This window comes from Antedon bifida, chromosome 1, assembly GCF_963402885.1.
Source record: "Antedon bifida chromosome 1, ecAntBifi1.1, whole genome shotgun sequence".
Classification (NCBI taxonomy): domain Eukaryota; kingdom Metazoa; phylum Echinodermata; class Crinoidea; order Comatulida; family Antedonidae; genus Antedon; species Antedon bifida.
Window position 1 is genome coordinate 5,052,566 of NC_136226.1, and position 22,529 is coordinate 5,075,094.

A 22,529-nucleotide genomic window follows, 5' to 3' on the forward strand; every position below is an offset into this window, starting at 1 on the left:
TAATCTTTCCAATTTACATACCATAATTTCTCTGCTTTGTGTACAATACATGACATTGATATCGTTGTACTGTATGTTTACACATATTTTATACTTTCATGCACCACTTCTAATGTTCCTACAGTAGCACCTAGTATTACTATTAGCCTTGGCCTTGGTGTACTTGGTAATCAAAGGGTATCAGATGAAAAGTACAACCTGAATATTGTAAAGTCATTTACCCAGTTCCAATCAAAAAAGCATTTTAATTGTTTTTGAGGTTGAGAAAAACATTGTGAGCGTGAATGACATATGCCACCAATAGTTTGACTTTTCAATTCAATTCAAACATTTCATTCAAAACAGTTCATTCAAAACATTTTCAATTCATATCGATGCATTTCATTCACATATCGCGTCATAAAATTCATATCGAAATGTTGCGTAAACGGCGTTCCATATATTACTGTATACTGTACAATAAGAAATACCTAAGTAGTTTAAATGTTTATTTTATAAATTTAATAGTATTTAAATTGAGCTGACTGAGTACCAATTGCACAATCTATTGTACAATATTTCATAGATATTATAATTGTGAACTTTTGATCATTATGAGAATTGATCCTTGATTATAAATTACCATACTGTTTCATATTTAAATTTGGTAATTAAGATATTTTTATTCTGTAATCATTTTGTAAAGAAAGAATTTCACACGAAGGTTTAATTAATGACATCATTTAAGTGTAATTGAAACTAATGCATTTGAACTTGTCTGTCATAAAAGAGATAAGATCTGTTTATCCTTGATTAATGAGGGTCTTCAGTCTGAAGGATGACCATAACTGGACAAATACACTGACCATAAGCCCACTGACTCAGCCTGATTAGGTTTTAATTACATGTTAGATCCTAATGGGAGTGTCTGTCTGTAGGCTGTGAGCTATTTTAAATGATTCTTGTTTGCTGGTCTCACTGTGACTATGTCCTGAGGAATAAAACTTTATTTGTAAGTTTGGATTTCTCATTATGATCAATGGGTAAATGGGTACCGGATGATTATAAAATTTATTTCGTGCCTAGCTTACCTGGATAAACCGACAATAGCCTGTGCTCTTTTGGAGATTTATTTATGACAGTAATAGTATGTCAGAATATCTTGTCGTTGCTTTGACGATCCGAGTAGCCTACAATTTTGTTGCTTGTTTTTTACCTAATTTTGTGTGGGTTATGTAGGTCAAAGTAAGCGCTTAAGTGGGCCTAGTTTAGATTTTTTTACGTAGTCCAAGTACACCCACTCTTTCTAAAAGGCCCCATTTTATTATTAAGCGATATAATTTGTCAGATTTATGTAACAAAAAGGTTTTAAACATATTTTTTTGTTAGCTTTAGCAAGTGGAAAAATGATTATGCTATTTTTATGCTAGTGAAAACAAGCTCTTAGATTAGGGTCAGAAGCTCTTAAATTAGGGTCTTCCGTTACTCGCGGTGCCTTTGAAGATTTTAAAATCTAATTAGTATTGTACAAATGTCTATTATTTATTATTGTGCACTTGCTCCATACTTCCCACAATACATGCATTTGTTCTGTTAAGAATTTTGTATGATTTATGCATGGGCATGATAACTAGAGTAATAGATTTTGTTCCAGATATTCACGATGAGTGCCTTAATGATAAACTAGTCTACTTATCATACCCCCAGGTTTTTATAGTCATAGTTAGTTGGAATGTTTTATGCAAAAGTTAAATAATTAGTCCCCAGCATGTCATATTTACAATATTACAAAATAAATTATACAATACACAAGTAGGTTAATTATACAAGTTGTATATTCTCCATGGTATAAAACAAAGCTATGGAAATATTTTTTAAGCATGATTCAGTTTTATTATCATTGTAGATGTGAAGAAAATTGTTACATCGCCACTAACCATGAAATGTGAAGATGACACTTGTGTTATCAATCATTCCAAATGATTTTGATGGTCAGTTCGCAATTTTATGCTAATTATATTAAATGGAGCTACTTGTTTCTTGCCTGTCCATATGTATCAACATTTTAGTCAATAGACACGTCTTTTAGTTGTAGCAAAATGAGCAACACAACTTGCCAATATTTTGGTTAATTAATTATTTCTGTAAAAAATTGAATTACAAAAATTGGCAGATCAATATTCTATTGTTTTCAAAAAAATGACTACTACTAGCAAACATTAGCTAGTTTTAAGTTTTAAAATTGTAAAAGATCTATCAAATTGCCAATTAGCTACAGTATGATAAATGTTGTGCATTTCTAGAAAATGCGTTTGCTGAGACCTATTTTCAAAATCTAAATTTTAGATGCTTCCTTGTTCATGAACCCTTGCCTCGCACATGCCCAATTTCTTACATTATACCATCTCTCACACAGTGCCAACAGTGGTGCGATATACAATGAGGCCTATATGTGATAAGAGAAATAGTACTGTATTTAGATTATGTACAGACATTTACTCTTGACCCAAAGATCATTCAGTGAAAGTAAGGAATTATTGGACAACAAACTGCATTGTTTGTTTCTGTAATAGATTTTCGCCGATCATTCTTGTTTCAATTTCGTTGATATTCAAGATATAGGAATTCCTTCTTGTTTAACTCTACAATATACAAAGTGTTTGTTGTTGATTCAGCTACTAAATAACGACTTTGTTCTTTAATTTATTCATTTTGTTAACTGTAGACGTTTCATTTTTTTTGCCGGACAGCAGAATAGTTGTTACTCAGGGATTACGTTATATACAATCTCTATTAATGTTATCTGAATTGTTATAAGCAAAAGAAATTAAAATAAATATAGGTAATTAAAATTGAAAAAAAAAAAAATAGATTATAGTAGAACCTTTCCTTTTTGGCCGGACAGCAGAATAGTTGTTACTCAAAGATCACATTATTACAATCTCTATTAATGTTATCCGATTTGTTGTAAGCAAAAGAAATTATTAAAAGAAATTTTAAAACTGAAAAAAAAAAAAGATTAGTAGAACCTTTCCTTTGGGGTCATCCCTCTTCAGGGGACATCCCCACCAATGGGTACTTTCCTGTTAAACTATGTATGTTTTATAAACCATGGCCAATCCATATTTAGGGACAACCCTATTATGGGGGCCCCAATGGTGTCACCTTAATAGGGTTCTACTGTATAAACATTTTAAATATTACGGATGTTTGCGTTACTTTTAAGAAGGACATCTATGTATGTTTAAGACTTTACTATATTAAGAAATCTGTCCTTCAAAGTTATTAAAAACATTACATTATTTAATTTACATGCTAATCCAAAACGGGAATAAGTTTTTTGTGAAGTATAATGTATTTCTTAAAATTAAATATTGATAACTAGTGCTAGGGTGAAGGTCATTGGAAAGGTCATTCATGTGATGATGTAATGGAAAGAAAAAGTCATGGGGATGGGGGAGGGGGAAGTGTCATTTTGAGGGAAGTGTGTATAGCCTAAATATCTATAAATCACAAGAGAATAAGACCTCCTGGGGGTTTTCCCACTATCACATGATATTATTTTTTGCACTTTACTTTGTATGCTGTGAAAACAAACCCATTAAATATTTCTGTAGCCCTAGATGTTTCAGCCTCAATCAGTTTGTTTTTATAAAAAAAGGAATCTGATTTTAAAAATTACATAGACTACATAAATTCCATAAGCTCAGAATTTATATAGAATCTATTGACACCAACAAATGCGTATAAACAACATGTTCCAAAGCTGAATTAATTATCTCTTCTCCAGGTGTGAGCTTGATTTATGAAAACCAGTGCCAATATCATTGCCAACTTTAATTTCTGATGAAAAGTTTCAGACGTTGTTTATTTCAAAAAATTTAGAACTAACCAAGTACATTTAATGAATACAGGTGTCAAGGTGGCATGTAGGGCAGTTGTGTTGAACACCTGCTTGCAAATTTTACAAACTTCAGACTGATGGTTTGCTCCATTCTTGACCTATTGCTGACCAGTCCATCTTTCCAATCAAATCTGTTCATTTAGATCAAAGTGTATGCTTCAGGGGATGAATATACGTATTTTCATAAGTAAACTATTTAATGAGAAAACCAAATTAAAATAACCTTTTTGATCCCTGTAAAAAGAGGAACTAGATTACATTTAATGAAAACGCAAATTAGAGAGATCAAATGTATAGTGTATTGCACTCAGAAACTTGGTGGTAAAGTTTTCAAACCTGGTTTATGTATAATATATAGTAGTACTTATTTAAATGTAGGGAAGCATGTTATTAGTGCTCTGGGAATTCATGTTTATAAAAAAGATATTTTGTTCATCCTGAACACTAGTTATAATGCGAGGTGACACAAATTTGAATACAATTTATTTGTATTTCACAATATTTATTATTAAACTTTCAAGTATACCATGGAGTAAAGAGAGTATACAAATCTTAAATACAATATGTAGTTTGTTGCCAAGACTTTTAAAGATATATTAAAGGTCAAAGGTAACTATTACTACCTCTTTATTGTTGTTTATGTAGAATAAATCAAAGCTAGGCTAGCAATTTTGTTCACCAATATGATGAATCAGTGTATTATAAATGATTAAAGATTATAGAAAATAGTAGCAGTTTGTTAACAATTCTTTGGAGGATTACATTATTGTATCGAAAACCATAAATCTTAAAATATAAATACTTTAATTTTTGGAATTCTCCTTAGCACTATGACAATGGTAACGGTTGACGATTTACAGTATTATGTGTAGATATACAGCTCCACACATCCTCTTCCCCCACTTTCACTTGTATTATTTTCCTAAGCTGCATCATATCATAAACAAACAATTACCAATTCATTATTCAATTACAGTAACCACAAACAATATTTAACCACATAATAGGTTATTTTGTGGGGGATCATTTTCTAAGTTCAAAGCTGAAGAGACATTATCTGGTTAACAGACATGTTTGGTGTTGCAGCTAAAAATTGCATAGCAATTTCAATACGGTTATTAAAAAAAATTAATATCTGTATCCAAATAATATATTTGCGAATAGTTATGGAGTTCTTTAACTTATTTTTTTAAGGCCTTGCAATTAATTGTCTAGTCTTTGCTAAATAAAGGATTTATTTGTTCATTTTGCAGATTTTTTCAATTATAGAATATACCATCATACATCAACTGAATCATCAGCTAGGCCACTTACCATGCATTTGTAAAACAATAACTCGTAACGATATTCTAGCTTTAATAGCCCGTGCATGTTATAAATCAAACATGAATTGTGTGTCGTTTCAACCATGGATTATTTCAACTTAAAATGAATTCCAAAAATTGAAATATAATAAAATGGTTAAAAATGAATAATAATATTGTGAAATGATTTTTATTAATAGGAAGGAGATAATAAACATAAAATAAACATTGTGATTGAACCCCATTTATGATCCACAAACAAGCTTTTTTTACGAAATTTAGCCCAGTCAACTCGCCCATGTGCCAGTTATCACAGCTATCCAATATTTCAATGTTAAAATCTTAGAATTAAATTGGACTATTTTATATGAATTTGTGAACATTTATTAAATATTTCAAATCATACTGTCAGTACTTTGAATTGTATGACATGTTTGGAATTTACTAGATTAAATTTAACATCTAAATCTTTTTTACTAAATTTGGCAATGATTGTACTGTGACGATCGACGATATAGTGTGTGTTGTTTAGTTCAATTTCTTGTTTTATTAGGATTTTAAATACATGTTTAGAATTCTTAGAGTTTATAGAAGAATTATAACTAATACTGTGGTTTTCTATTATTTTCTTTTCATTGTATCTTTTTCTAAGCAACCACAAAATATGATATTTATTTATAATTCACAATGGAATATATAAGTATATAGTAGTCCGATTCTGATATAGCCCTTTCGTAGCCACAGTAACATCAATCATGTGCACAAAAAACCATAGATATATTATTATTAGTGCACTATTAATACATCTATGTTTAAACTGTACACAAATATTGATTTCATTGCTTTATAATGTCCAGGCAACTTTCATGTCAAGAGTCCACTCATTGGTCATTTTTAAAATGAAGACAGAATGACTGTTTCAAAAGCAACACAAAACTTTTTAATGTAACTCATTACAATCCCTTGCATCCAGTTAAAGTAATCCTTGAGTAATAGAGTGATGTTGAGTGGCAGAATGATTGACAAGGAAACATTAGTTTAAGTAAAAATAACAGATCAATCCATTTGTTATTATTTCATCGAATGTTGTCAAGATAATGAGTGAGAGACATCATTAGGGCTTATGTCCCAGTTGGATCTACTCTCTCTTTTCACATTTATTTTACACTTATCCTTGGAATTAATTGTACAAGATGTACTGTAGGTGCATTTATCAAAGCTAGCAATGAAACAGGTAACACATTTGTTATTTAAAAATCATTTGAGAATGTATTGATTATTTTTTGGTCTGATAAATGTTTGGGCTGACCCTTGCTGTTTAGTGTTGCACTTGAAAGAGATAAATTGCTACACATATACATATACATTGCTCAGAAAACTGAACTGAGGCTTTTTGTAGTACTTTCCTATAGTATAAAAGTAGTATTTTGGCCTAAATGGACTGTACATAGTTTGGCTAATACTACTACAGTCAACGCCCCCAAAACAAGAAACTCTCCCAAAACCTAGGTCCTAAAGGTCCCAAATTCAATTTTACCAATAAAAACACATTCCGAATATCAGACTTTCCAGAAAACCAGATATATTATACCAGTCCAAAGGTGTCTGGTATTGGGAGAGTTAACTTTACAGTACTACTACTAGTGTTCCTCCCACTTGAAAGCTGCTTGCAATGAGCCTGACATCTAATATCAGCCTTGAATATCGGTTGACTGGCAGATTGAGTGCAAATTGGTCTAAAAACAAAACAAATTATCTAATTCATATGTTATTCTTTCATCAATGCTATCACAATAATGATGGAGGGACATCATTAGGCCTTAGGTAACAGTTGGATATTTTTATAATGTTCATCAACATGATTGATTGAAAGATTGCCAAGACATTTGTGTGTGTATTTTCTTCATTAAACTGTTTAATCAATCAATCAAAATCTTTATTCACAAAAAAAGTAAAACAGACAAGATAAAACACCAAAAGTTTTTCTTCCGGCAAATTTTGCCAATTGTAATGCAAAAGATAGGATAAACTTAAGATCAGCCCTTCATTTCACTATTTTTAGGCCATGGGCCCCCTATTTCAAAATCCTGGATCTGTCACTGACATTTTGTGACATCTTGTAAAGAACAGTTGCTTAACGCATAAAGTATCTCCTGCTATTTAGAGCAAAGAGACATCACCCTAGTGATTAGAAATAGCATAAAATCTGGGTAACCTCATCCACCGTACCTCAACCCACATCCGTCAAATTGTTTTATATACACTACAGCATTTCCTTCCACTGTAGAATCCCCAGATTAGTCTTTCTGATCCAATGAAAACCTGTTTCTCCTTGAAATTGTTTTGGAATTTCTTTATCATTTTGCGGTAATCGCATCATTTCCGTTGCTACCACACCTTGTATTTCTGCTGTCTGCTTCTTTAAGTATAGTATTAAAATTCTTCTCAAAATGCATATTTTAAGATCTTGAAGATGAGATTAAAAGAATACAACAGAGCTCATAATAATTTAATTTATTGACCCACACTACAGGGAAATTAATTATTATTAATTAAATATTAATTACTTAATATCTCTACAGTAGAATCCCTAATTTGGGATGCCTCTATTCAGGCAATACCCCTATTAAAGGACAGTTTCTCATGAAATGAACAAACGATGATATATGTTTTAATACTACGGACACTTTGTTGGGTTCAAAAGGTGTCCCCTTATTAGAGGTTATACTGTACTGCATTTTGGAAGCAAGCTGATTGACATTATATTTATGTATAGTATTACACGACACACAAGTTTTCTTTTTCAATTAAATTAATTTTTCAGTAATAATCTGTTAATGACCATGAGCCAAAATTTCTTTTCATTAGTAGTTCATGATTAGTACCAGACTTTAGAGTAGCTTTTGTGACTTTTATTAAAAGACTGACCTTAAAATCTATTTGACTTTTCTAGTGTTTATGAATGTTATATAAACAGAGCAAGGTGATGCTTATTAAAGCATTAGGGCCTTTTTAGACACAGAGTCACTAATTGGTTTATAATCCATTAAGTACATTTATTGAACCAAAGAGGTACTATAGTGAAGCATGGAGTGAACTATCAAGATAATATCGGGGTTGAAGCAGTCTATAGAGAATCCATATAAATAACCACAACAGTGAATTTTGGTTGCAAGGAAGCCATTTTTATTCATCCTTTATAGCCAATTAGTGACCACTTAATCTTCACATAGAACAGACAATTTTTGCTACTGTATCTAAATGCTCCAGTATCATTGGTAAATTCCATAATACAGCCGACCATGTGTTCCACATGTGATGCCCGTATCAAAAACGCTATTATGGAATTTGCCTATAGATGATACTGGACAAATGTTTTATGGAGATACAGCACTGAAAATTGGGTGTCTACTAAAAGGTTTTGTGTACGTAATTTATAATTATCAATCTTCTATCGTCTGGAACTGAATGAAATAATCTGCATTTATATCAGCAATGAGGCATTGTGAAAGAGGAAACTGTATTGCTCTTAAAATACTTTTATCAAAGACCATTACTGTGGCCCTGGTCATTTATTTGTCCATGTGTTAATTTTGTTGAAATATTTGCAATTGATAGGAAACAAAGACAAAGATTGTCTTGGCTCAGTGTGGAATTCAATTAGTATTCATACCTTACGAAATGGATAGCTGCAATAGAACAAGCTCTCAATAGTAGAATTTACAACGCATTGTTTACGTTCTAACGACGACAATAGCGTACCCTTAGTTTGACTTTGCATATTTAAAAAGAATGGAAAATTAACTAGGACTTGTTCAGGATAGTTTATTGACAAAGATTGTTTTTTATTCTTTTTTCATCCTCTTGTTGATTACAAGGTTAGAAATAATATTTTGAATACATTTTTACTATTTTTTCTATAAAAGTCGAAATTTGTTTCGGAAACGATCAAATTTAAAATCGTATCTGACCTTGTGACCTAAACCCGGACTTGCGTTTACGTTGTTTTTGTTTAAGATGTGAAAGATTTAAATCGTTTATAATATGTTTTAAATCGAGCACCTTTACAATTATACTGTTTCAGATACCGAGTTTAAAATCAACAGAATGCAAAAGAACGAGTCTGAATTCAGTCACTATTCATATATTTAGTAGAAACAGAGTTTTGTCAAAATTGGTTTTACTTGCAAATCACATTTTTATTCAACAGTCTTTCATTGAATACTCTATTCTCTTTATATAAACATAATAATCATCAGCTAATTGTGATGTTGCTAAGTATATGGTACTACTGTAGAATTTCTTAGTGTTATTATAGTATTAATTTTATAATTATTATTGTTGCTTTTTATTATAGATGTTCGGTTACATGGACTAAATAGAAGAGGAGGCTTGGATGATGTTTCAAAGATAGAACTAAATGATGATGAAACACAACTGATTGTTGGAGCAAAGTAAGTCAAATCCTTTAATACAGTTACAGTAATTGATGCGGACACGGGCAGTCAATAAAATTACAATTGTGGTTTTTCTCCGAAACTTGGAAACCAGGGAGACAAATTACTTTTACTTTTCTATAAAAGAGTTATGCTAGTTAGAGATTCTTGATTGAAAGAGACCACATCACATGCTTTACAGGTTAATATAGTTCTGATAAAACAGTTTTTAATTGTTTTTATTTACATGATAATTTAATTTCCAATGCACACGTTCTACCCATTTGTGGTCAAGGTAGATGGGTCATAAAAGCAGCAATAAAATTAGACTTTTTAAGATTTTACAACGGCCAACATCCCGCAGTAATTTTGTCAAAAAAGTGGACCACAAACAGAACTGATTTTAAATTTAAAAACTATAAACGTAATAAATAGCTTCCGTTTATCAAGTGCACTTTAAAATATTCCCCACTGTCTAAAGTTGACCCTTGATATAAAAGGTCAATTTCATCCAGACTGTCCTGGTCCAACTGTTCCATACCTTTCCATCTTGGCCATGACCACTCTCTCTTTTGTAATTACTGGCTGTACTGTAATCAAAAAGGTTTTGTTTTCTGTTACTTTATTCTACTTTTCTTTTTTTTCTTTTTATTATCCTTTTGAGAATGTTAATATTCATCCAATCAGCTTTACTCATGAAGACATTCCTAGCAATGTACTTACTCCCACTGTTACTGATAAATCATCTCTGTTAACAGGTGGTCACAGGAGTCAAAGTAAAGGGCACTCCCCTCATTGTGTTTAAAAGCTTTTTCCATCTGTTCTTTAAAATAAATGTTGTACAACTTAATTAGTGCATGGAGAAATAATTATTTCTTCATGATTGGTGCAAGTAATTTTGCTTTAATGTTTTGTACTTTTTCCAATTTCCGATTGTGCTGATTGATACATTAATGAGAAGTCAAGATAGCTTTTGTTGAAAATTGAATTTTAATATGTTAATTGACCTTCAGGTTTAAGACCCATTAACAACTTTCTTTAAGCTATGATGTTGATAACCTATGCAAACGTACTACCAAAAAATGGAGTCATTCAAATAATTGTTTAAAAAAATATCAAATAAACACTCAGAATCCTTGAATAATTCAGTTAGATAATTGGTTTATCTTCACCAAATTTTCAAAGCACTGCCTTTTTTTTATCCTCTTCCATCCAAGGGATATTTTAATTCATATGCTGATCAATTTGTTCACCCACTCCATTTATATTTTTCATTGTTTATGGATTAGAGTTTGTAAATAAATGTTACGAACGAAATACATTTTTTTTAGGAATTCTGGCCCACTTTACTACAGTAGTCGTGTCAGTCTGCAAACTTACCATAATTCAATATAGATATCAAACGTGATAACTTCTATTAACTATTAAATGGTTTCCAACTACCAGTAATTGCAGTGTATCGTTGTACATTATTTGGTAATTGCCCTAAGTAATTTTAACTTGGAATCCTACTATTCTTCACATCAAAAACGTCTACACACGTACAACAAATTGTCTCCACCAAGAATCTAACGAACTATGGGTACAGTTAGACTTGCCAATAATTGCGTCATTTATCATGTTACGTTGTTTGGTAATTGACTTAAGTAATTCCAACTTGGAATCTTCTGTGTTATCTTTTCTGAGTACTGAACAGATTTACAAGAAATCAATCAGATTAGATTAGGCTGTATTCACTGCTGCTTTCTATTTATGGTTTGTTTCCTAGATTTATCAAAAACGTAAGTTGGGGTTGATCCAATGTCTCTGTTAGACAGAAGTACCTGCATGTCGTGCCAACACGTATTAACCTGGTTATAATTCTCTGCCTATAATTACCATTTCAAATTGAACTTGCGACAGACCCCAACCTATTCACATACCACACTCGAATAATACATATATTACTAAGTCTTACATGAAATGAATGGATTATTTTGAATTGAATTAGATAATAGTTTAGTTTGATAGTTGATCTGATAATCCAGGGATTTAATCTCTATATGACTTGCGGATTAGTAGATGGTGTACATATTGAAAAACAAACACCATGTTTTTACAATCACGAAACAATCAAGCTTTATATTCTTTTACCTTTATTCTTTGTTTCAATATTCTTCTAATCTTAGGTCTGATATTTTGAAAATAAATTAGCATTTATTTGCTTTTAAATAAATTTTAAAAGATAATGAATAATGACTGCTTTAAACTCCTACTTAATTTAATTAATTTTAGTTTAATTCAATAAAAACCATTTTTAAAACCCTGTTTTGTATGTCTGTAAGCGCATAGTGGTTTATTCTCAAATTAGAAAAGAAAGAGACGCATTGTGTTACAGAAAATATTTACCTTGTAATCTATAGAAATCTAATCATTAATCCCTAGATTTAATAAGTGATCATTTTAAATGTTATGAGATTAAAATAACACTTTTTAATTCTAGATGTAGTTTGTTATTGAATTCTTAATTGTAAAATAACAAATGCCTCTTGTCTTTTTGGAAATCAGCATTCTTTATGGTATATGTCAATATTCACAAAAAATGTATATCGAGTGATTCAGATTTGATCTGGACATTGGCTGGACATTGGTTTTTTGCCCTAAAGATATTTTACAGTATTGTTATAAGTCTATATTTTAAAGTTGATGAGAGGTCAAACATACCCACCTGCAAATATTTCTAAAAATATCCAACAACTATACACCTGTCACTGTGCTGGTATATAATAATAGGTTTGCAATGTCCAGTTCCCCTAAACAATATCAAATGTCCACTCAGGAATACAGAAATAATTGTGTTGTTCTTTCTCAATTCCTTTGAGACGTAGACCAGTGGTCATTATATCTTGAGTTTTTTTTTTCAATTATATCATTTATTTTAGTTATTCTTGAATTCCCAGACTTTCAATTAATATAGTTGGAATTGTTTGCTTTAAATATTAAACTGAATGTCAATACCTCCCCGAATAATCATCAGGTATCAGTTTAAGTTTCAACTAAAGAAAATGTACCTGAAGCTATGAAATGGATGGATGGAGTATTATGTTTGTACAATAATACAATAATTTGACATTAAAACTACACGCCTGAAGCCAAACATAAACTTTAACTGAGTATTATTTTACTGTTTACTTAAATTATTATTTTTATTTCAATAGCCTTTTAGATGCTTGAAAGGTTCACATCATCTTCTAGTTGTCACTTACTTCCATGAAAAAAACAAAATAAGTAATTAATGATAATGATAATAATGTAAATTGAGTTTTAGACTAATTAGCAGACAGATAACAAATTATTCCTCGTTATCTTAACAAGAATATACACCTCATTACCTTTTATTTTTTGTTAAATAAATAATATAATAACTAACATGGATTAATAGAAAGTAGATTTTAAACGATAGATGTACCTAACAATGTGATTTCTTTACGAATCATTAGTACAGAGAAGACAATTTAATGTCTTTATACTTTCCTCTCTAATTGTTGTAATCTAATAGCAATAAGATTACTAATGAGTTTAAGTAGAGTAATGTACCAAATCATGTAACTGAACTATAATTCTTTTCTTTGCTTTCTGCTCGCTTACGTATATAATTTTCATCTGGTGATGTCAGCAACTTTCTTTGTTAGCAAAAGACATCAATACATCTCTTTCCCAAATTTCTTTTATTTGATAAACATGTTTGTGGTTTGACTCGATGTTTTACTGAAAAACATGGTAACATTTTGAGTTATTATTGCTAATACCAATCAGTCTCGTTGAGGAGAATTATCTTAGAAGAAAGAACCATAACTTATTAGTCTACAGTTTTAAATTGAGATTAGCGGCATCTTTAGATTCTGAAACATTCGCTAGAAATAGATTATCTTTTTTGAAATCAGCAAAGGTAAATTAACAGCCAGATTGTTCGCAAGATCCTTGTGTAAAAGCGGCTAGAGCAGCGACATGATTATCTACGTTCATTCGTTCATCTTGAGAAAGTTAATTTATTTTTTACATTTGAGTTGATGAGTCATATTTCATTGTGTCTATTAAAGTACTATATATGAAAAGGCAATCATTTGTAATTTTCTTTGCAATAATGTAAAATTATTATTCATGTTGTTAATGATGTCTATACAAGTATATTATTAACGATATAATACATAAAGTTCTAATAATATGTTGTTTTTTTACTAAACCATGGTGACATACAGTATATCCATGATTTGTAAGTGATGAGGGATGGTGTGGAGTGGGAGATGGCCTACTAAGAAACTTTGAATCATTTTTAGAACTCTGGTGTGCTGATAATGGTTGTACAAGGTGATCAGTCTTTCATTATTTTCTTAGGATAACAAACTTTTTTGCTTCTTTTTTTTCAGAGACTCACTACTACAATTGAATGCTTCAGATTTATCAGATATACATGTAAGTATAATAGTTTTTTTCCTAAATGTATTTATAAACTTTTAAAGAAACACTTCACACAGATGGGCTATATACTTAATTTAAACAATTAGATTGGTGGTTTTTTAATATTCATATGTACAGTATTCAGAATGAATTAAATTAAAACCTACATAATTTAATAAAACCTTGAATTTCGCTATTGTAGGTTTTGAAGTGGTTTTAGAATTCATTGTTAAATCGTTTCTTATGAAATTGAAGAATTGTTATCTTCTTATTGTTCAACGTTAAAACAATATATGTTTTTAATGTTATAGTTGCTATTTTCAGTTGAAAAACTTCAAATTTTGTGTGTTTCTTTTCAATCTACTTTCTTAATTCATATCAACAATCCATAACACGAGTTGAAAGAAATGTTAAATGAAACCGAGTGTACGATTGATTTTAATAAAGATAAGTATGGTAGATCAATTTAAGTTCTGGCAGAATACATTTTACCCACCTCAAAGATTCCTCACCGTCTACCGAAAATGATTACGCTTTCATCATAGTCTAAGTGGCTTAGGAAATCGTCGCGCTAAAAAGCCACTGGCATGATCATGTGACATGGGGCTTCTGTAACGACTTAATTGTTGTTGACGTTCTTGTAAACTTGATGTTGTTAATAAACCTTTGATTAAATACTATGTCTCCAAGATGTAGTCAATAAGCTTGGGAATAACCTTGGACTGGTATTGAACTTCATTTCCATTTTTGAAGTTGCTTTGAGATTGACAGCCATATTTATACTTTGTTAAGAGTCTGCAACATGAAGTCTAGTAAAAAAAATTTCAGCCAACCATCTTCCTTTCAGCTCAGTGTGCTTTATCATCACACAACTAAATATGTGTAGTGTATGGTAATCCTAGGTGGGAGTAACACATTGATAACAGAGCTACAGTAGTAAATAATTTATACAACTATACTGTATCAAATCTTGTCTGTTTCCAAAGCAGTTAAAAGTTTTGTGATTTGATGCTAACAAAACTAAAAGAATTGAAGAAAAAAAAAGAACTGCACCTCAAAAACATCCAACTGTTGGCATTTTTCAACGATTAAGAAACTTGGTTTAAACTGGTTATTTGACATTGACTTTCGGTTGAATTTTAGGTATTTACACTAGTACTTTATTAACCATTTTTGAAAAATTCTGAAATCTTGTTACAATGGTATTCTCCATTATAAAAGTACCGGTAGGACTATCCAATCAATGGTTTTTAATATCATGAATAGCACTCCAAAGCTTTTTGCAAATTAGAAAACGAGAAAAGGATTACTGTTGCAGGTATTAGGCAGCACAATGATCCTCTGGAATGTCTCTGATCAGAAATGTTGATATCATTAAACTCAAGTTATTGGATGTTGTTTTTTTCTGTCTCGTATTCTGCAATTCAGTAAGTAATTAGAATGAGCTGCAGACAACTGGTACTGGTACATACATTGACCCTAATTTGATGATTTGCAATTTTTTATTGGAAAAGTTCTACTTGTTACAAGTTTAATATAGAGCATTGGGTTTAAATAGGTTTGTGAAGATCTCCAGATATCTAATTAAAATTTAAAATTTTCCTACCAGACGTTGCATCTCTCCCATAGATATATTTTCCAATGTATAGTCCAATATGAATGAACCTTATTTTATGACTTGTATATAATGACCGAGTATAATTCCACCTCTTAATTTAGGATAAATTTCATGAACGTAATTAGCGTATTCACATTTTCACACCCCTGCAAACCCCACACCCGTTCTTCCATCAATATTTTTTTTTTAATTTGTTTGAAAATGCTAAGAAGTATTTCATAAAACTTGACAGAGATAGCTAACCAAATTTAACTTTATCATATTCCGTAGTAAATTTAAATATAAATTTGTACTTTCATTGAAGCATTTCTTAAATAAAATTTGGTCAAATTTGTCAACAGCTTACCAATTTTATGTGTTCAATGAGAAAATTAAATTTAGTCAAGTTTTAATTAGTAAATTAGTTACTTTTCCTGCAGGATATATTTTTAGGCTATAAACCTGGGAAAAGTCTTTAACACCACACACATAGAAGTTTTTACTCCTTTCGGCAATTAATCAAACTCGCGTTAACAACCAACGATGGCTCCGTAGGCTAATTTGCAAACATGCAGCCAGACTTTTTTGCTGACTTAGATTGCTATTGCAGAATATTATTAATTTTTTACTTGTTGGTATTTTATTAATTTGTTTATTTATTTCGGTATAAAAATTTAATACAAAAAGCACAAAGCATTACATGTACTAAAAATATAAAACATTAAAACATTATGGGCAGCACACACAAGGAAAATCAATACACTACAATACAGTATTACTATACTCGGAAGTCTATTCAGTAGGCATTGCTGGTTTCGAAGCTCTGGTCTGGGTGTGACTCAGCACTGCACTAAATTTAGAGTTGAACTTCTCTTAAAAGATATCCTCTACACATCTTTAATATTGCATGATAATTTACATCAATACATTATATAATAAAATATACATTCTATACAACCTTATAAATAGTGTGTTAATGTGAGAAAGAAAAAAAAGACCAAAGCAGAACAACCTCCTCAAATAAAGTCAAAGTCAAATAAAGTTTCCCCTTCACAGGAAATTAAAACTAAATTAAATTTGATTGAAGTTCTCAAAAATAATGAGGTTACACTCTACAGTTGACCTGGTTTGGTTTTTTTTTTGCGCATAAATTATGACATGGGAGGATGCTGAACTAGTTAATGATATCTTTAAATTAGGCAACAAAGATTGTGAATATATTTCCTGTCCTGGTATCAAAATAGAAAGTTGCTATAGGCATTAACACAGTGTCTCCCTCTTAAAGTAATTGTTCTATATAAAACAGCAAATTGTGGTATATTATTTACTATAAAAAAGTAATTATTAAAATGATGCATCTATTTTAATTGAAGTCCTTTGCCTGATTCTTTTATTTATACACTTTTTTTCTGATCTAATTTATTCCCATTTTTGCAGTTCAACCCAATTTGGATCTGTATCAAATATGCCAAAAGATTAACTGTACATAATTAAAAACATTAAATATCTTGCATCTTTCCTATTTAATCACCCAGTTTACGTTTATAGCACTTGTCCTGATTCATTAGTTAAGTGTTTTAACCGATTAAATTTTGACTTAATTTTAGCTGGCTCACAACCTATATCTGTTTTATTCTAGATTGTTGATTGGTCAGTTGATAGATCTACCAAAGATGTATGTCGAAGTAAAGGAGAGTCTACCGTAAGTACACTATAATACAATTTTTCTATTCTGGTGATTATGAGGTTGATTTCAGAGAATATGGCAACTTGTTGTCATTAACTATGATGTAGAATAGTGTCCTCGCAGCGGTAGTTATGTGATGTAGTTTCAACCAATCACGTTCACATATTTACATAGACTATGTAATATTACCTACAATTTGTTATAAGCAAAATTAATTTCCATTGTAAAATGGACCAAAGCAGAACAACCTCTTGAATCGTGGCAATTAAAATAAGGATGATTGTTATGGGGATCATGTACGGTAGAACCCCTGACCAAATAAAGTGTCCCCTTAATAGGTGTATCCCTGAATAAGGGTTGCTGTAGTGTTAAAACATATATTTGGCCTTGTTCGTTTCATGGTAAAGTGAAAATAAAGTGGTTGGTTCTACTGTATTCCGTTTCATAAGATTGCATTCATAAAAAATGAATATATTTTAACGTCTTTATGTTTTATGTCTAATAATATCAGCTTTCATTTTATCACTATATTAAGTAACATACATCTGTATTTACACTGTTCTCGCAAAGTTTATAATGTCATCATAACTTGTGAAAGAAAATTATACTTCACGATTGTATCTTCTTTCTGGTTCAGGAAAATTGTGGTAATTTTATACGAGTTTTATTAATACAAGGAACTTCTGTATTCGTTTGCGGAACATATGCATTTGCGCCAAGATGTGCCTGGAGAAACGTGAGTAGTCTCTTAAGACGACCTTTTATATCTTTGTTATATGATTCTAATACAATCTCTAATATAAGATATGAACAACTTCGTCCTATATTTCACAGAAGACAATAATTTGTTTAAGGTATCAAAGTATCTTGTCGAAGCAACCTGCTTGCTTTTAGTTCATGTCAGATTTGATTGATTGTTCGTGAAAAGTTTTTTGCTTTGAAAGTCTAATATCAATATAGATAATCGTTTCTGGATCCAATGCTTTAGGCTGCTAATGCTGCCTATTTATGCAAAAAAATCATGAATAAAATCTCTCTTTTTCATGCACGTTAGGATCAGAAGCACAAATATAGCCATAGTAAAATCCTTAGTTTTAGCCTATTTAAGTTTTAATAGTGGTGGCAACAGGGATTTAGTCCATTGGAAAGTTAACCATATCAATTTTCATTTAAGGTCTACCTATTTTTCTTCTTTTACTAAATAGTAAAGATATTTCTTGTGTTATTTTGCTGGTGGAACTTACTGTATTGAAGGTTTATGTCTTTGTTGCTGGCCCAGCACAACAACCTCCGAGTTAATGACTAATCCCAAGAGTGGTCAATATATGAATATCTCTTTTCAAATACTTATTAGGCAAACGACATAACGAGAACCCTAGGCCAGGTGAGTGGTGTTGCTAAGTGTCCATACAACCCGCAACACAATAACACAGCAATCATCTCTAATGATGGGGATCTTTATACTGGAACCGTTTCTGACTTCAAAGCAAGAGACCCATCCATATTTCGATCAATGGGACCCAGTCCGAAGCTGAGAGCTGTCGAATACAACTCTAAATGGCTCAGTGGTGAGTTTCAATCTATCTTTTTACAGTAGTTCTGTTATTATTTTGTAAACAATAATTGCATTGCAATAAGATATTTGGTAGTTACATCGTTATGAAAATTACAAAAATTAGAAAGAAATTCCTAAGTTTTAGGCTGGGATCTTTTTATACTTTAGAAATAAATTTTTCTCATTTTTGTAACACAACTATGCTAATTATAGTCAAACTGGTTGTAATTTATGTAATGTTATTTGGGATAACTATGTTGATCTCAAAATGTCAACACTTTCCAAGAACAGGTGGGAAAACACAAGTTTTGACACAATATTTCAATTGAAAATCTGGCATATAGCCATGTTATATACATTTTAAGCAGATAGAAATGGTAGAAGAAAATAAGTTTTTTTCTTCCTAATCATATGCCACCATACTGCATTTTTACATGAGGGAAAACAGAGTTTGCTTTAAATTCTATCAAAAAGAAAATTGGAAGAGGGGAAATATAAAAACTAACCTTTTAAGATACCTGTGAATATTTTAAACATGTCTAATACTTTTGTAATTGCCAGTGAATTTCTGTGTATGGCATCAAATAAACATTTTGAAAAAGCTTGAATGTTTTGCAATCATAGCTTTTATAAAAAAAAAATTATATTCTTAATAATTGATATTTATTTTACATTTGAAAGATAGATTAGCAGACATGTCTCCTTGATTTAGAATTAGAATTATACAATAATTTAAAAATAATCCTAAAACTCGACATACTAGGCTAAGGTTCATTGCCATAGATATTATCTTATCAAAAGGGAATAAAAAATAATATTCAGGATATTCTATGGTATTTTTCAAATTTTGAATAAATAAGAAACACAAACATTTCAATCAATATCTTTAAAGTTATTAGAAAGGTAAAGTTTAATATTTATAATAACATATGCCTAGTGGTGTGACTACTTGTTGGTTGTTAAGCTCTGTCTACACTATCAAACTAGTTTGTGATGTGCCCAAATATGGTAGTGATATTCCCAAATATGGTAGTGATATGACATCATGATATTCATTCATTCATTTATTTATTCGACATCATGTCCTGGGACCCAAAAGCAACAGAGTCACCATGACATGAAATGTCTGAGGCAAATCACATTTTTTGTCGCATAAAGTTTGATAGTGTAGAGAGAGCTTTTGTCTTGCCTTTACATTTATTGATTAAAATCTTCTCTCTAACTGCAAAATATATGAATCTCTTTATAATTTTAATAGCACAATAGAAAAACTCTGGTATTATTTTACAAGAAGTGGTCATTATTTGAAAAGTAACCTGTACTACTGGTGTTAGTAATATAGTAATACATTGTATTTTGTGTACACTACTGTACTACATTTAAACACCTTGTTTGTTTTGATAATTCATTGACATAACTATATACCAGGTGCATAAAATATGACATATCAATATACAGTTTTCAACACCTGTATGTCGCCAATTGGATACAGAATTCAGCAAAGGTTACCTATAGGTCATCACTATGAATACTATTAATTCATTTGCGCATATCAATGAATTTACTATACTTTTATTTGATTTGATTGTCTGTATTCATTTTAGAAATCCCTTGGCTGTGATTCTAAACAGTGTTTAGTATTTTATTTTATATTTTTAGCTGGTAGAATTTGTAAACACTCTGTATTTAGTATGATTATACAACACTGTACTTTGGTTATTTACAAAAAAGTAACCTAAGCTACTTTAGTAGATCATAATTTCTGTAAAAGAGTTGTCAGTTTTCTCGCCTTCTTTCGATATATCTCCCCGGCGGGTATCATTAATTCCTGGGGTCTCATAAAAATTGCACTCTGTCAAGATTGCTGTCATGGTGATCTGAAAGGAAATATTTAAAGAAGATGATTAAAGAGTGAAATTTATTTTTTTTACCAGGGGCGATTAGTTTTCTACTACTTTATGTGGGAGAATGAGGAATTTTATATGGAAGACGTCATAGATTGATGGGCTATTTATTGAATGGAAAATAGTGCTCATAACAATTCTTCATTTTAAAGATCTCGTAAGAGAGACAATTCATCATTGCGTTGTACCGTCGATGTCATTTTCATATTGGTTGTGTTTTCATTATCTATTGTATCGTCATTTTTTTTTTCAAAATTCATCATTTTTTCTGTCATCTGCAAAGCGATTTTAACAAAAATGAGACATTTTGTTGATATCCTTATAGAACAGTCAACTTTTGCTTGAGGCTACAAAAGTTCGGCAAACGATGAATTGGGTTTATACCCCAACCTTGACTCAAAAAGATGAATACTGCTTTCATGCATATAACGAATAAAAGAATAATTTCTATGATTTTAAATTTCTATTATGCACAGAATGCGTGACATTAAAGAACTCTTGTCAAAGATCCTTCTTCTTTTAAATTTTGTAATTCCGCCCCTCAGGCAATTTTTTTCTCTTTTATATCAAACTTTCCCGTAATGGATTTACAAAAAATGATTTAAAGTTCACATATGACAGGGACGTTGTCATACAAAGTTTAACATGCATTAAAAAGTATACAGCATGTCTGTGACTTCATACACTTGTTAAAGTATAATAAAGAAAGAGAGAAACCGTAAAGAAAGAGAGAAACCAGTAGAGAACCAACCGCAGTTGAGATGGAAGAAGCTATCATAGTAAAGTGACAAACAATGTTTTTAATCAACTGTTTAACATCTACAAATCTCACTTACTTTATGATTTGAACTGTAAATATATTTCATATATATATAAAATGTCATAATATCCTCTTTCTGTGCCTTTTTTTTTACATACAATTGTACCATTGTAATACTAATATGGTGGTATGCTATAATGGTAGGAATCAGACTTGTCTGCCATATTGCTTGTATCCTTAAAGAAATTGGTACACTATTGGAAAAAAATAGAGGATCATCTCTGGTGTGATGATCAATGGTACTAGGAACTACACTGTGGATGACTTAATAATCAGTATGCCCTCAGTTTCCTGTGAAATAATACATTTGGTCCACAAACAATCAAATATTGCACTGATTTGTACATGATGATTTGGCAGCCCATCCAGACACCAATGTTACTTTTACGCCAACTAGAACGAACCTTAATTCTGTGCCTACTGGCTTCTTTGCTCAGGCACCAGAGATCTGGAACCAACTTCCTTGTTCCATCCATTACACTTCATCCCCTTTTCAATTCAAATCTCTCCTGAAAACTCACCTATTTCAATAGTTAGTCTTTTCATGTTGCACTGTAAGACTCTGTTAAAGAGCACACTATGTTTGATATTATTATTATTCAATATGTATGTTAGGTATGTTACTGTAACCATTAAAATATTTGTTCTGTACCAGTTGATTACCCACCATTTCTTTTCTTTATTTCAGAGCCAAATTTTGTATCTTCCTACGAAATAGGACCGTTTATATATTTCTTCTTCAGAGAATCTGCCATAGAAGATAGCAGTTGTGGAAAGGTCAGTTCAACTCATGTTATTAATGTCAAATATTATTAGTCATAATATTTATGTTAAGCCACTATACAATATCTCATAGGACATCATCGCATTCTCTTCTGGTCATTTGAAACAATAACAAACATATTA

At 30.8% G+C, this 22,529-nt stretch overlaps 1 protein-coding gene across 3 annotated transcripts in view; it reads left to right on the top strand.

Moving 5' to 3' along the window:
- LOC144838600 (semaphorin-5A-like) overlaps window positions 1-22,529 on the top strand; it is a 59,307-nt gene that overhangs the window by 18,187 nt on the left and 18,591 nt on the right. For all 3 annotated transcript variants that reach the window (XM_078694045.1, XM_078694028.1, XM_078694037.1), the window contains exons 3-8: window positions 9,545-9,641; window positions 14,030-14,075; window positions 17,297-17,359; window positions 17,982-18,080; window positions 18,699-18,912; window positions 22,312-22,400. In XM_078694045.1, the coding sequence (XP_078550171.1) occupies window positions 9,545-9,641; window positions 14,030-14,075; window positions 17,297-17,359; window positions 17,982-18,080; window positions 18,699-18,912; window positions 22,312-22,400 (608 nt within the window). The remainder of the gene's footprint in view (window positions 1-9,544; window positions 9,642-14,029; window positions 14,076-17,296; window positions 17,360-17,981; window positions 18,081-18,698; window positions 18,913-22,311; window positions 22,401-22,529) is intronic.